Source organism: Mytilus galloprovincialis, chromosome 8 (genome assembly GCF_965363235.1).
Source record: "Mytilus galloprovincialis chromosome 8, xbMytGall1.hap1.1, whole genome shotgun sequence".
Classification (NCBI taxonomy): Eukaryota; Metazoa; Mollusca; class Bivalvia; order Mytilida; family Mytilidae; genus Mytilus; species Mytilus galloprovincialis.
This window is the reverse complement of record NC_134845.1, coordinates 10,668,986-10,684,618: the sequence shown is the minus strand read 5'-3', so window position 1 is coordinate 10,684,618 and position 15,633 is coordinate 10,668,986. Positions and strand designations below refer to the sequence as shown.

Here is a 15,633-nt window from a genome sequence, read left to right as displayed (position 1 = left end):
GTAGTTTTTTTATAGGAAATAGTACATGTCTACCCAATGCAAAATATTTACTGTTTAAGGTTTATTATAAGGCTGGTAAAACCATGAACAGTAGCAATATAAATGAAATCCCGTCTTTTATTCATTTCTATCTTTTATTCATTTCAGCTACAGCACCAGCATTTCCTTATCTTCCCCCACCCCCTCCACCACCCATAGAAGACATTCCAGGAAGGACACCAATACAGAAACAGAGGTCATTAGGTCAAGGATCTAATAGGGGAACTTATTCTGACGCTGAAACTTGTGTGTGTCATAGACATTATGGTGACTCATATAGTGCTCATTATCATAGGGGACATTACTCTGACATGGATACATCGTCACGGTTACGACATTGTCCATATTCTGAAGGAGAAGTTTCTGATTTTGAACCACATTATTTAGAACAGACACCTTCAGGGAATGTTTATATCCCAGGTAAAGTATAATTTGAACTGTATAAAGAGTTACTGCCCTTTTGATGGCGAAAAACAGACATCCTACAAATGTTAGGGAAAAAAATAATAATCGAACAAGATTAAACTATCGGTACAGAGAAAAATATTACTATGGTATGGGAATTAATCATTGTATGACCTATAGTTGTTAATTTTTGTGTCATTTGTTCTCTTGTCTCATTGGCATTCATACCATATCTTCTTATTTTTAGATTCATACTTTAATCTCTTTGCTGTAAAGAATTAGAATGAACAAAGACAAAATCTGAAAGAAACTATTTAATTTAATCAGAGGACGAACTAGAAAGAAAGATAACAATATAAACCATCTAAACAAGCAAACATTCAAAGATTTAAGCTTCACAAGTGTTTATACTTTGTAGATGCATTATTTTATAAAGTCTTGTATCTTTTTAGACGGTCAGCCACGTTTTCCACGAACCGTTCCACGCTCAGGTTCATGTACTCAAGAAAAACCATGTTCACAGTCACGCACATCAAATACAGTTCCTAACCATTGTCAGAACGGCCATGATTTAGATAGGTAAAGTTATATCTGTTAATTGTCTCACTATTAACAGTCTATTAAGAAAACTGTCTGAATGACCATGAATAAGATCAACAGAACATTATGCTGTTTCTAACACACTGTTCCTTTTGTAACACAAATTCACAATTTGCTATGAAATATACCATTGAGATTTTTTTGTGTCTGTCAGTCTGTTTTATATTATTTATGCTGCCAATTTTTTTTTTTACTTTCTTTTGCATAACTGCATAATCTAAGTCTGAAACTGTACAGTTCTTGTATAGAAAGAAGCAATCAACCGATTTGTTCAATTTTTGATTGTCTGATGATAAGATCTTCCTTCAGAGATGAGTTCTTTACAAACAATTCTAAATTTGAGATGATAGATAATCAACAATGACCCTTATATATCATTTTTGTTGTCAGGTCACATTTTTCTATTCTTTTGTTATGTCTAGATATGTCTTAATAATGTTTTGTTATGATCAATGATAGGCAAGTAATCTCAGAAGCTTGCTTCCTAATTATATCAAACCTAATGGTCAAACACAGCCAGGACAAAGACCAATTATTTTTGGCTTAGAGATAATATTTATTGTCTTTTACATCAGATAAAAACTGCAGTTTTGATAAATAACTCATTTATTTCTTATGAAAAGAGAAAGTATAATTGTCTTGTTTGATTTACTTCCTGCTATGATATGATCAGTTATTTATTCCCTGGATGATAAACAGGATAAAAAACTGGTAATAAAACAAAACAATTTCACAGAGAGAATAGATATGTAATTGATTGAGAAAACTCAACTCAAAGAACCAGATAAAAAGGTCGTTCAAGTATATAACTGAGTAGTTAAAAATCACTTTTTCTGTTAGACAACTTAATAAAAAAAACTGGAAATTAAACAAAACAATTTCACATAGAGAATAGATCTATAACTGACTGAGAAAACTAAAACTAAAAGAATTAAATAAAAGGTCATGCTAGTATATAACCAAAAGTCAGAAAAAAAAAGTTTTCTGCTACTCGATTACAGTTTCCATACAAAACCATGTCAATTGAAAATTAATCTGCCCTTATATTTCAAAACTACTTTCTTTTGTTCCATTGCAAGAGACTTATTGTTATTACTTGGAAGACAGACCCTTCTTAACAAATATATCTCAGAGAGGATGGTGATCATTAAGTCTTTGAGGTATCCCTTAGAATTATAAGATTGAAATAAATATAAAAATTCTGGTGGTGAGTTATGTCTCATTAACAATCATACCACATCTTCTTACATATAAATATGTGTGGCCATTTTAATACCACATATTCTTATTTTTAAATACTGGTGGCCATTTTAATACCACATTTTATAATTTTTAAATACTGGTGGCCATTTTAATACAACATCTTCTTCATTTCAAATACTGGTGATCATTTTCATACCAAATCTTCTTATTTTCTAATGGTGGTTATAAAACTAAGCATTTCTATAGCTGTTAATTGACCATATTTATTGTACCACATTACACAGCTCCTTTAATACTTACTGATTAATGGCCATGTCTCCAGACAAACTTTTCTGTAAATGTTAATTGATTGAAGAAGGTATTTGTACTAAGATCACAGTGTTACTGTAAATGTGGACATGATGGAAGAAGCTATTTGTGCTTAGATCACAGTATATTTCTGTAATAAGTAGTTAGTAATTGCCTACTGGTAGACTGTCATTCAGAAGTAATTGTTAATCATTCGTGGTGGCCATTTGTTTTAAGGTTGTCCAAGATGTTAGACTGAGTGAGAAGTCAATGTTTTAGATTTTGATAAGATAAGTTATTGATGATTATAAGACATTACCAGTTTAGGTGGCTGATACTTATCGTTAATTACTTGGATTGGTTCGTGTTTCGTTGGTGAAAGACAGTTTTTCCATAACATTGCGATGCTTTAAGGTCACTGGTAACGTAATTCTAGACTTTTTTTTCATATTCTAATAATGGAAGGAAAATGTTCTACGGAAATGAACGGAAATAAGGCATATTTGTTTACACAAAGTATAGAATGTTATTGATTAATGGGAAGAACACAGTAAATAGTTGTCCATTTCTTAAAAGGATGTATGTAAATTTATGAAAGCGTTCTTCTCAATCCAGATAGTGGTTAAGGAAGATAAAAAAAATGTAATTTATAGTGGAAAGTTTCAGCCAATTTTCTTACTGTTCATAGATTTGATATCCAATTCTAAGCAAGTTGATTGCGTTTTCATTTTTGACATCAGTATTATGAAATATGACCAGAGCAATTTCCTTATAATAACAAAATGTCATTTTTAAACATTGGCCTGTCTACATGTAATTTCCTTTGCAATGCTGATTTTGTTTATTTTTTACAAAATGTTCGCTGTTTAAGATCAGATTACATGACTGGCAATTGTTTTCAGTTTTCTTTTAATTTTCTGCATTGATTGCTTAACGGTTTTAAATCATCTAAATTGATCTTCAGTCCAACACGTAAAAAAATATGTTTATTTTGAATATATATATATATATATGTAGAAAGAAAGAGTGAGATATTGCAAAAGAGGCCGATTCTTTTATCTTTAACTTGAAATTATTTACTTCATTATAAAAAAATTTTACTAGTCAAACATTATTTCTATTTATAGATGATAATGTACGTTGTTACTGTTTAATAAACTAAAATTACTAGTTAATATGGTTCTTCTGATACCAAATGAAAGCACGTTTTATTTTAGTGTTTTCTAGCTCCGTTTAAATTAAGTAAATTGATTTCGTGCAGTTATAATTTATACCAACATTCTCATTTTATCTCTCCGCAGCAGATAAAAGTGTTGTTTTCTAAAGTGCATTAAAAAGATACAATAATAGCGATAGCCTGCCATCTGCAGGACTGACAACTGTCATCATGATGTGCATGTGTCGTGTTGTCGTGCAGTGTTTGTGACATTACTGCATCGTTGTAACACAACTTAATTGGCATTGACGATTGTAGAGAAATAAATGAAACAACCTTCAGTCTATCGGCACTGATCGTTTTCCATGGAACACTTTACACTAGGGATTCTTTAATTAGGCTTTTTAAAAGCAATATTCTTAAGTTGTCTTACAATAGGTTTGATTAGTCAACCGTGTTTTACTGGCATCGGTGAGGCAAGGTCTTTAACGTTTTTCATCAAAATTGATTCTGCAACTGGTGGCAAAATTTTCTCTCAAGGAATTCTTGTGGGAAACGATAATATTACTGTGTACAAATGTTACGGAGATGTATATTCTGATTTAAGTATTTTGTTGATAATTTATTGGAATGGTTGAGCAATATTAGTTTACATGAATTGACATTTAACTTAGCAAACATTTGAATACTTATTAGCCTGAAAGCTCATCAGTTAAGTGTGAGGTCATTAATGGTCTTAACTTCATTCAAGTGTGGACTTGAGACAAAAACCGTGACAATAGTGAAACAGAACGCAGTCAATAGCATAAAAAAATAATCGTTTGGAACAGAAGAAAAGTTACTTGGGCATTCTATGGCTTAGTGACAATGAAATATTCTGCTTAACCTAATTGAGCAATTATTGATTCATTTTCAATTTTCAGTTCTTTTGTAAACTTTTCTTAAAAATTGACAGAGATAATAAAAGCAGTTTGGAGCTGTTCAGATAACACACTATTATAGAACTTTGGAGTGTAGCTTTATGTTTCCTTGGACATGCACAGATTTTAACTAAATGTTTCATTGGACTTGTACAGATTAACTAGATGTTTCCATGGACTTGTACAGATTAACTATATGTTACCTTGGACATGCATATATTACTTAAATGTTTCATTGTACTTGTACAGATTAACTAGATGTTTCCTTGCACTTGCACATGTTAATTACATGTTTGCTTGAACTTGTACAGTGTATCTGAACATTGAAAGTTGCGGATGACATTTTTGAGCATCAAATTTGGAATTTGTTTATAAAACAATTATTGAATTTGAAAACATTGACTTGAAGATCTACAGTTGTTTTAAAAGTTGGGTTTAGACTTGAGTTGTGACAATTATGAAATTGATTTTCAGGCATGCCTTCACCCACCCAGGATTTTCCTGTCAACAACAACATTTAATGGGAGGCTACCCACCGCCTGTGACAGACGATTATTATTATTCCAAGTTTAACTGTACAGGAAAACACATGAAGAAGTTACAGCGAGGGTGTACATGGAGATGTACTGCTTTAGTACTGGTGGCTATTTGTGTAGTATTGTTAGCTTGTACATTATATTTTGCAGGTAAGATGCAAGTTTACTAGTGTCAGTGATTGAGTGACCATTGGACTCTTATAAAGTGGAAAGGTTTTAGAGAGAAATTTTACTTTATCAAATGAAATGGGTATAAGGAAGAAATAGCAGACCTCCTATTTTTTTTTAGAGTTACCATTTGACTTTTTTATAGGGATAGGGGTATTATGAAGGAATTTTAGACCTCATATTTTCAAAGTAACCATTTGAATTTTATATAAAGTGGAAAAGTAATAAAGTTATTGTGAAGGAATATCAGATCATATCTTTAAGATCTTGGAGGACTGCGTAACAAAACAAAAGTAGAATTTACATATCAGCAAGTTAAATAAATTTTTGAAGAGAAAATATTCATATGTTCTGATAACTCGAAAACTTCAAGCCCTTTCCGTGTCCGATTTTCTCCCTCACGAGGGCTTGAACTCGTTATGATCATTGGCCGCGTCGCCTGCTCTCTGTCAGAGCCAATCAGCGGCGATCAGGATATGAGTCTGCGCAACTCTGTTGAAATTGTCTTACCAAACACGTGTGTTCAATTAACACAAATCTGATAATAATTAATTAACATCAATTAACATCAGTTTACATCATTTATCATCAATTAACATCCGCAACTCCTCCTTCTTTAGCTGCCAATTTAAATCAAAATTCCCATATTGCAAAGCGGTGTGAATTTTCTGGTTGACGGTCTTGATCGAGAAGACGTTCAGGCGTTAATGTAGCCTTCGTAGATCAGCGGAATACAACGATTGAATTATTCGGGTTAATGTTCTGATAGTCTAACATATTGTTGTTTGCATGATGTTTCTTATCCTAAACAATATTCTTGTTTTTGTAGCTGCCATGGTGTTCAAAGAAAAAGACCCAGTGTCAGCTGTTGCCTTGAATAGTTCTAGTCATTTAGGTAAATATACAATAATTCATATTACCATACACTCATTGGAGAATATAGGGCTAAGATTTGCTTATACTGTAACCTTACAATATATAGAAAAATTAAACCAGGTTTTAAAGTTACAACGCTTAATTTCAATTGTACACTGACATAAATTTTAGAAAATTAAAAGATAGTATTACATACTAAACAATATCATGTAACAAAGGAATAACATCCTAAGAATTCTACAATGCAGAGCTGAAACTACTCAACAAAAGTCGTATATTTCACAGTAAATTTAAGTGTCTAAGAAGCTTTAAAAAAAAGAAAAAAGAAGCTTTAATGCGATAAACAGTCATAAAATATTGCATCATTACAAAGGTAAGAGGTAAAATTTCCATTCTTTTGATTATTTAGATAGAGGAAGATGTGGTGTGAGTGCCAATGAGACAACTCTCCATCCAAATAACAATTTTAAAAAAAGTTAAACCATTATAGGTTAATGTACGGCCTTCAACACGGAGTCTTGGCTCACACCGAATAACAAGCTATAAAGGGCCCCAAAATTACTAAAGTAAAACCGTTCAAACGGGAAAACCAACGCTCTTTTCTATATATAAAAAAAAAAAAAAAAAAAAAACTTGCATTCTTGTGGTATCTTTTGATGTCAGATTCTTTTTATTCATAAATATGGCATATTTACTGTCATATTTCCCATTAAACTGTAATGATGATTTAAAATAAAGGGATTTAAGTAAGTAAAAACTGAATTTGCTTAATTTTTTTTTAGGTTCAACTGTAGGTCCGACATATTTCCTAGTTGGTGACCCCAATGTAAAGCATCAGATTCCACCAAAGTCTTTCTGGATGTTGAAGTTTAACCAAGATACAGACAAGCGTGTCAAATTCAATTTTTCCATTCCGAGTAGTGCTATATTAGGTGTATACGGACGAAGAGGGATAGCGCCCTCTATTGTTCAGTATGATTTCTTTGAAGTGCTAGATGGCAGTACCATACCAATGAGAAAGACCAGATCTTCAGATAGGGTATGTGTGATGTTGTTTTAATGTTTTCTCAATGTAAATAACAGGACTATACAACTATTAATTGTATCCTAACTTAAGGGGTAGGGACTGTATTGCATTCATTGTTTGTTTGTTTGTCTTACAAATTTCTCCACACATTTTATGATGCAGTTTAATAGTGATAAGTTGTAACTAATGATCACTTTACCAATCTGTCTGACACATGCTTCCTGTCTGCTGTTACTTGAATTTTCAATACATTGAATGAACTTAATATTTTAAACACACATTTCTCAAGTACTATGTAAAGAATAACTCCATATTTGGTCAGAAGTTTGTCAGTGATACGCTGTAATGTGTAAGCACTTTTCAGACCTGTCAGACACTTTCCTGTTTTCAAATCTTTTGAATTACTATTTGGTTTTCTTATACTATGTATCCTTAGGCGAGTGCAAAAAGTGAGCTCGAAACTTAATATCTAGATTAATCAATGAGACATTTAGACATTTTCCCATTAACAGTTTTCTCGTTGTATATTATGTTGAGAGGGGGAAAAGTCATTCTTTTAAGCATTTTATGCTAACTTACTATGTTCAGATTTAATTCTTACTTGATTTTGAGTCACAAATCTGCTTATAATTTGATTGAAAAAATCTATTCCATTTATGAGTTTAGTAAAAAGCTATAACTTTTCTTTCTTTTAGGTAGGTTCAAAATAATTTAATTATATATTGCTGTTCTGCATCAATGATGGCCTTCTCCACTTGAAGACAAAGTTCATATAAAGGAAACTTTTATTATTTATTTTTAGATTAAAAGGAGTTACTATGGTAAAGATACTGGATTTGTTCAGTATCTGATGGAAGGAAAATGGTATCTGAACATCTACAACGACAGAAACTTCCCACAGTACATCTCATTTAAAACAGCTGAAGACAGTAAGTATGATGTTATATTCCAGGTAACATGTAACCAGTATGAGGGAACATTGTCAATCATTAAGTATTGAGGGAAAAATAGAATGGGAGGAATGAACATTATGTAATTCATGAGGATACATAGTATAATATTAAAATCTATAGTTTCCATTTCTCCAAAAAATATTTATTTCTTATATAATATGAAAAATTCAAGTTGGAATAATACCCCAACCTCTTAGTTAAAAAAAATGTGTAATTAATTTTAATTTAATTCCTATATCTTATTTCAGATTCTCTAGTGAGTGAGTGCCCCTCCGATTGCTATGGTCATGGTGACTGTGTAGATGGAAACTGTCGGTGCTTTCCTGGATTTATTGGATGGGACTGTAAAGAGAGTAAGTATTACCATGGTAACATACATCACATTATAACCATCACAATGACTTTGTCCATGGAAATGCTTGATAATTCCTTAGGATAATTCGGATGGAGAACAAGTTAATAGTGTGGCAATTGTTTCATGCATATTTGGGAAGATAACATAAAAGGTCTTAACTGATCATGATACTTGATAGATATACTCCATCCTACCAAAGATAAGTAATTTTCTTTGGTTAAGTATAAAATAGTGTTGTTTGCTTGAACTTAGACTTGTAAGAATTATCATTATATCTTTTTAGTTTATCAGTCCATGTAATTTCTGTTTACTTGTTAAAGAAAAGTACAATTAAAATATAACCCATTTAGTTATCATAAAATTGAGGAGACAAAATTTGCTTTAATTATTCCTGCTGAGTAATACTTCTTTGCACTGAAATTTGTAATAGCATTTTTTAATTGGTAAATTTAAAATTGAAATTAGCGTAATAGAATTCTCAGTTTTTATCTTAAATTAGTGGAATAAATTGTCAATAATTGTTGAACCAAACATTAAACGCCTCCTGATATTGACAAAAATGATAAAAATTAATAGAACTAACTGACTTCTTAGATAAAACTCTTGAAACTATCTTATTAATAAGGAACATTAATTAATTATTGAACACGTTTAAAAGATAATATTTTGCTGTTTTCATTTTGATTTAATTGGTGATATTATATAGGCCAAGGTCTAAAGTTATTGCTGTTTTGATTCCCCATAATGTTATATTTACATCATTCAAAAGATCGCTGTCATTTAAACAACCAACCTTATCAATACTGTTTTTCTATGAGGACAATAAAAACTGCTGCAGGCCAGCAATTTAACTTGCTTCACTATAAATTGCTACAAATAAAATGATTGTCTGTATAACTTGTTGTTGATAATTTTCATTGGTAGAGAATATTAACTCTGTGTAGTAGTATGGGATTGTGATGCAAGAAGGAACAAGCATTTGTTGGAATTGATTTAGCATAGTTCAAACAATTATCTGATAGGAAATGAGCCGTACCGTAAAGAATTGGAAGGAACTCTATCAAAAATCCAGACAATTTTATCAGGAAAATTGTCTTTTATGTGACTCAGAGAATTAAATTTAAGTTAGTCATCAGGTGGTGTTTGGGATCAGAGATCAGTCTGTCTTTATATAGTAATTTGGTGATTTCTCCTAATGATCATTTCATTATTAAAGACTATAAATCTACCAACTCTCCAACATGTCCAAATGATGGGGGAAATCGCACACTTTTAAAACTATAACAAAGTCATTTTATACAGTTTGATTGGTCGATAGATTTAATGGGTAAATATTAAACGTGACATTTCAGGAAATGGATCGTGAAATCTTGGAAAAATTTTCTTTAATTGTTGCCGATTTATTTTAAGTGCTGTAATATAAGATGAAACCAATGAGAATTTTAATGAAACAAGACTCATGTTAAATTCCTAGGAATGTCGTTAGAGATTGATAGTTTGTAATGCTGTGGTGGAAATGAGGCCATTAATCTAACAATAGGACAGTTGTTTCTCTACGACTTGCATGCCAATTAATAATGTTAGCTTCAGGATGTACATCATTGTTAAAATAGAGAAGTTCAATACTCAAATCATTTAAGGATTTAAATAAAAACATAAATGTTAGATAGTCAGTCAAAAATAAAAATAAATGTTAGATGGTTCAACTTCATTCCAAAAGAAAAATAAATATTTGAAGGTTCAGTCAAAATGAAATAAAAATGTTCATCTGTATGAATTCGATTTATTGATTGTTGTTTTTTTAATGTCCAGTGGCAAGTACTAATGTGAAGGTCAATAGTTCACTATATTGAAGGAGTTGCTACTGACTATAGCTTTTAATGTATTGGTTTTCCATTCAAATCATAAAACAAAATCATTAAATTCATCAATATGAAATAAGATGATGTGGTATGATTGCAATGCATCTATCCACCAGAGTCAAAATGATATTGATTTTTAAGCATCTTGAGGTCACTGTGAGGTCACTGTACAACCTGTCTATAAATGACCCTATAATTTTTTCTCCAAATGATGTTTTAATGTTATGCAAAATCACTTTTAAATTTTGACTTCAAAGGTTTTAAATTGTGTCACAATATTTTGCTGCAAATTGTGTGGTTTTATGTTATAGCAGACTAATTTGCATACAAGTGTAAGGAAGTTTATACTTGGTAAAATCAGTATGAAAATGCACATCAATGTTATCACTGGTTCTGTTATCCTGTAAGAAATGTATTCGTAATGACCGTATTTGTGATGACCATGTTCAGAAGTCCTTTATTATATTGCTGAGTTAATATTTGCATGCAATGTTTGATGATTGGGACAATTTTTGAAGCAACAAATGATTTTAGGTCTGAATGCTCACGGGTGTAGTTTATCAACAGTTAATGAATGAAACACTATTGATTTCTGGTCTGTTAATCTAATTGGAACCACCAACTGCCTTGATGATTTACTAATCATATTTATAACATGTATTAAATAAGAGGGAAAGAACATTAGAAAACTTGTCTGACGGACTGCCTTGATGATTTACTAATCATATTTATAACATGTATTAAATAAGAGGAAAAGAACATTAGAAAACTTGTCTGACGGGAATGGCATTTCAAACACTAGCACAGTCAAATTTATAACAATACAGAAATGAATTATATCGTTGACCATGAAAGAAATAAAAAAATTAAATAAATTATTGCAATTCAGGTAATACTGGATACTAGAAATGCTTTATCACAGTTTAAAATGCAAGTTTTTTATTTTTAGCAGAACAATCAGGCCCCTATATTTGCAATAATGAAAAGGCTTCTAAAATTTCTGAATTTACAGTATTAAGAGAATAAACAAATTAAAATTCATTTCAAAAGGTAAATTATTAACTGTCACTAGTATTGTTATTTATTTTTTTTCCTGAATATTATCTTGTTGTGTGTAATAGAAAAACTCACTAATTATCGTATATGTTATTTTTCAGGAGATTGTCTTGTAGTGTGTAATGGTAACGGCCAGTATATTGGAGGGGTGTGTCATTGTATACAAGGGTGGAAAGGTCAGGAGTGTAATGTTCCAGAAAATGAATGTGCACTCCCAGACTGTAACGGCAATGGTTATTGTCACGAGGGAGAATGCCATTGTGATACAGGATTTCAGGGACCTCATTGTGGAATCGGTAAGGCATTGAATGGATCTTTAAAATTTATAAAAATGGAATTTGGGATTATGGGAAATGGCTTCACATTTTTGGGAAATAGTATTTTATGTAGGAATTAAACAATAATTGACCCTTTTGTGTAAAAATTGGAGCATGCTCAGGAAGGACTTCCACATTATAAATGTTGTAATTCCCCAAATGAAATGTCAGACAGAAACTTTTATTCATTTATTCAATATTTAATTATCATAACTGATTGGGAAAATAAAATTCCTTTTGAAGAATTTCTTGGCATGCTTTGAAATATATTTTGATACTGTACATGTTATTACAAATAATGAAAAACATAGATGTATAACATTTGAAACAATTTAGAATATTTATGGGAACAAGAAAAAAATATGCCTAGTGAATTGAACAGTTATTTCTCAGAAAAATTTAAACGCTTTTTGACAGGTTATAATTCACATAAAACCTTTCTTTTAAGTTTATAATAGTCTGTGATTCCTAGAACATATACAAGCTCATTCCTTAGATTTCTTATTTAATCATCTCAAAATGAACTGCTCAGCAGATTCTATAAATAAAGCTGGCAGGCCAAATGACAAACAAGATACACCGATGGAACAGTCAGTTGAATAGCCTATTGGGTAGTCTCCTCTCCCTTTATTTCTTCAATATATAAACATTTATGTGTGCACAATACAAGCCTCAAAAAAACATTTATATGAAGTTGAGAAATAACTGTTCAGTGAAAGTATTATCCAGAAACAATTATTTGTTGATCAATTCTCGTCTCATCCAACATAACATTCCCTAAAAGCTCAACTCTGTCAAAACAATTTTCAGAAATCATGTTGTATTTATATGTTGGAAACCTTATGATCAAATGCTCCTGACAGAATATGGAGACTGAATGTTGTTGGATAAGATGATATTTTGCTGTGGTTTTAGATTATGTTTTGTAGAGTTTTCAAGCTTTCTATTTATTTCTTTTTAAAGCTTTATTTTACTAATATTTGATTTGATTAATGCCTTGGCTGTGTATTACTAATTTTTAATTGAGTCATTTATTATACAGTTATCTCTATAACCATGCAAGTCAAAATTGACATCAATTATACCAATGTCGTCTAAATTCTTTGGCATATTAAGCATACTGCTAGACTATCATCTTTGTATCATTTTGCATGAAATAATAAGTTTTGCTAATATATGCAAATAAAGCATGGCTCTTTTTATTCTTAGATTCTTCAAAGCATGAATCACTGTTTATATAAGTTAATGCTAGCATGTTTATAAATGGCTCAATGAAGTGTATTTAATTTGACCGTAGTTTTTCTTCTTTTATCTCAATGGTTACAGTTGACTGCCTTCTTCCTAACTGCTCTGGTAACGGGGTATGTCATCTAGGACAATGTGTATGCTTCAAAGGGTTCAAAGGTCCCGATTGTCGACTCCCAGATAAACTTAACGTCACTAACTTATGTGCTCGAGATTGTTCCGAGCGTGGGAAATATGATGCTGAACTTGGAAAATGTATTTGTGATAGGTTCTTCACTGGCAAGAACTGTCAAACAGGTAATTTGGATGCGGAATGAGTTATTTCCCCTTGTTAATATGCATTTGAGTTTTTCAGTGGGATGCTGTATGAAGAGTTACGTCCCTTTTAACAATATAGATTCATAGTTATCTCCCATGTAGCTGCATGGACCATTAACAATATATAAGCTAACAAGTAAGAATAACAAATCTGACATTAAAAAAAAATAATCATACATTTAGTTACAAATTGAATCCAGTTCTGTGCATTTTTTTTAACCATTAACAAAATTGACAATTTTATGTTGGAAGTTCTATAGTATCCATAACTTCGGGGTACTTTTATATAAACACTTTTTTTGTATCAAATCTTTTTTTTTTTTGGCAGTTCATCTGTTTTTTTTGTCAACCATCTGGTTTTATTTCTGTCCAGTGTTTTTACTATTTCACTATATATATTAGGTTACCCAATGAAATTTGAAATAAAACTCAACTTGTCTATTTATTTTAAAATATTTTATGCATGGCAGTTTATTTTCTTGCATGTATTTTGACTAACATCACAAATATGCCTCCATGATTTAATAGATGTTGTACTATATGTATATATAGATGTGTATTCTGTATGGTTCACAATATTTTATGTAGTTTGATGACACGTGTTTAGGAGACTAATTTCAGAATATAACTTATTTCAGATTTAAAGCGTAAAACTCACCAATTATCAGGTACTAACAGTGTTAACTGCATGTAGGCATGTTTTTATTAATGTATTTAGCTGTAGAATGTAAAAATTGCAGTGCATTTGATGTATTGTAACAAAAAACATGGATCATGCATATCCTCTATATGAAAACATATAATGACACAATTCCATTGAGAAATGACGTTCCTTTTCCACAAATGTTTGTACAGTAATTCCAGTTTTGCACTGAAGAGACCTTTTAAATACCATTTCTGGAAAAAATGTTTGGGAGGGTTAGACTTGATAATTTTTTCTGTAGGTCATAGGGGTTGAAGCAAATAGAATTACGTCACAAATGAAGTGAGAATAAAAGTTATAGGTGGTGGGGTTTCTAAAAAGGGTTCCACCACCCCATACTACCGCAAACAATTTTCTTGGTCAAGAAGTGGAAAAAAAGGAATATCATTATTCTGTTGAAAGAAATTCTTTAACGTAAATCATTTCCTTATCAAGATTTTTTTTTACAAAGATTACAAAATTGTCCTATTTCTCCATTGAAAGAACAAAACAATGTCCCTTTGTGCTTATGATTTCCCTGCTATATAAATCTGTCAACAGATATTTTTTATTTTTTTCTAGAAATATTTGATGTTGTATTGTGTGTGGGTTTTATACAAATTTTCTACATTAGTATACAACAGTGTAGCAATTTAGATGAATCTTACTAGGAACCAGTTTATATTCTTTTTTAACCTTGAAATAGAAATCAAAGCTTCATAATCTCTTGTAAATCTTATAAGATTTTAACTAGTAATCTAATGAACCTTTCAACTATTTAGCAACTAACATGGTTTACATATTTAATGTTTCATCAATCTCAATCTTCTTCTGGAAAAAAATTAATTACATTTGTTCAAATAAAGTCTCTTTCATTGACCCTGGATTTTGACCTTTCACCTTTATAGAAGTTTGTCGTCTAACATGTTATCGTGGTACCTGCCGTAATCAGAAGTGTATCTGTGATGCTGGATGGGGCGGAGCTTTGTGTGACCAGCTGTCATGTGATCCACGGTGTGATGACTTCAAAGGGAAGTGTGAGAATGGAACTTGTGTCTGTCGGAAAGGTTGGAACGGCAAACATTGCACTATAGGTAAATCCATCCTTCACACCTGACTTTTACCTGTTTTTCATTATTTTTTACACCCCATTCTTTTTGAAGGTTGGAGGTATATAGTGACCAGGTAGCCATTTTGTATCTGCAACTCTTCCTAAAGCCCTTATTAAAATTTATTAAGCATTAACCTTTATCCCCCAGGGATGAAATAGGTTCTTACATGTATCCAAGATGTATCTCTCTGGTGTAAAAAATTCCATGACTATTTTTTTCTGTACACCAACCAGGAAGACTAGATATATATCTTGTACTTGTAGTTGATATTCTGAACTTGGATCAAAATAAGTGACTTTAATTATTTTTATAAGAAAATATATCAGCTATAAAGAACATACTTTCTACTTTGCCATTAGTCTTCTCTTTGCTTTTGCTAGATATAATTATTAAAAGGGGCATAACTTTGGAAATATAAGCATATTACTTGTTTCTAAACACATGATTAGCTGATATTTATATCAATTAAATATGTTTTGTCAAGAGTTAAATTGTACATGTGTTTAGAAGTAGGT

At 31.2% G+C, this 15,633-nt stretch overlaps 1 protein-coding gene across 6 annotated transcripts in view; it reads left to right on the top strand.

Annotated features, from left to right (window-relative positions):
• The window catches only part of LOC143085059 (teneurin-m-like), a 132,620-nt gene that overhangs the window by 90,417 nt on the left and 26,570 nt on the right, over positions 1-15,633 (top strand). For 2 of the 6 annotated variants that reach the window (XM_076261208.1, XM_076261213.1), the window contains exons 7-16: positions 148-459; positions 897-1,023; positions 5,086-5,297; positions 6,145-6,210; positions 6,974-7,230; positions 8,021-8,147; positions 8,420-8,524; positions 11,546-11,740; positions 13,088-13,303; positions 14,915-15,100. In XM_076261208.1, the coding sequence (XP_076117323.1) occupies positions 148-459; positions 897-1,023; positions 5,086-5,297; positions 6,145-6,210; positions 6,974-7,230; positions 8,021-8,147; positions 8,420-8,524; positions 11,546-11,740; positions 13,088-13,303; positions 14,915-15,100 (1,803 nt within the window). Of the gene's footprint in view, positions 1-147; positions 460-896; positions 1,024-5,085; positions 5,298-6,144; positions 6,211-6,973; positions 7,231-8,020; positions 8,148-8,419; positions 8,525-11,545; positions 11,741-13,087; positions 13,304-13,962; positions 13,993-14,914; positions 15,101-15,633 lie in introns of all 6 variants that reach the window. The other 4 variants (XM_076261207.1, XM_076261209.1, XM_076261210.1 and 1 more) reach the window with 4 other exon arrangements.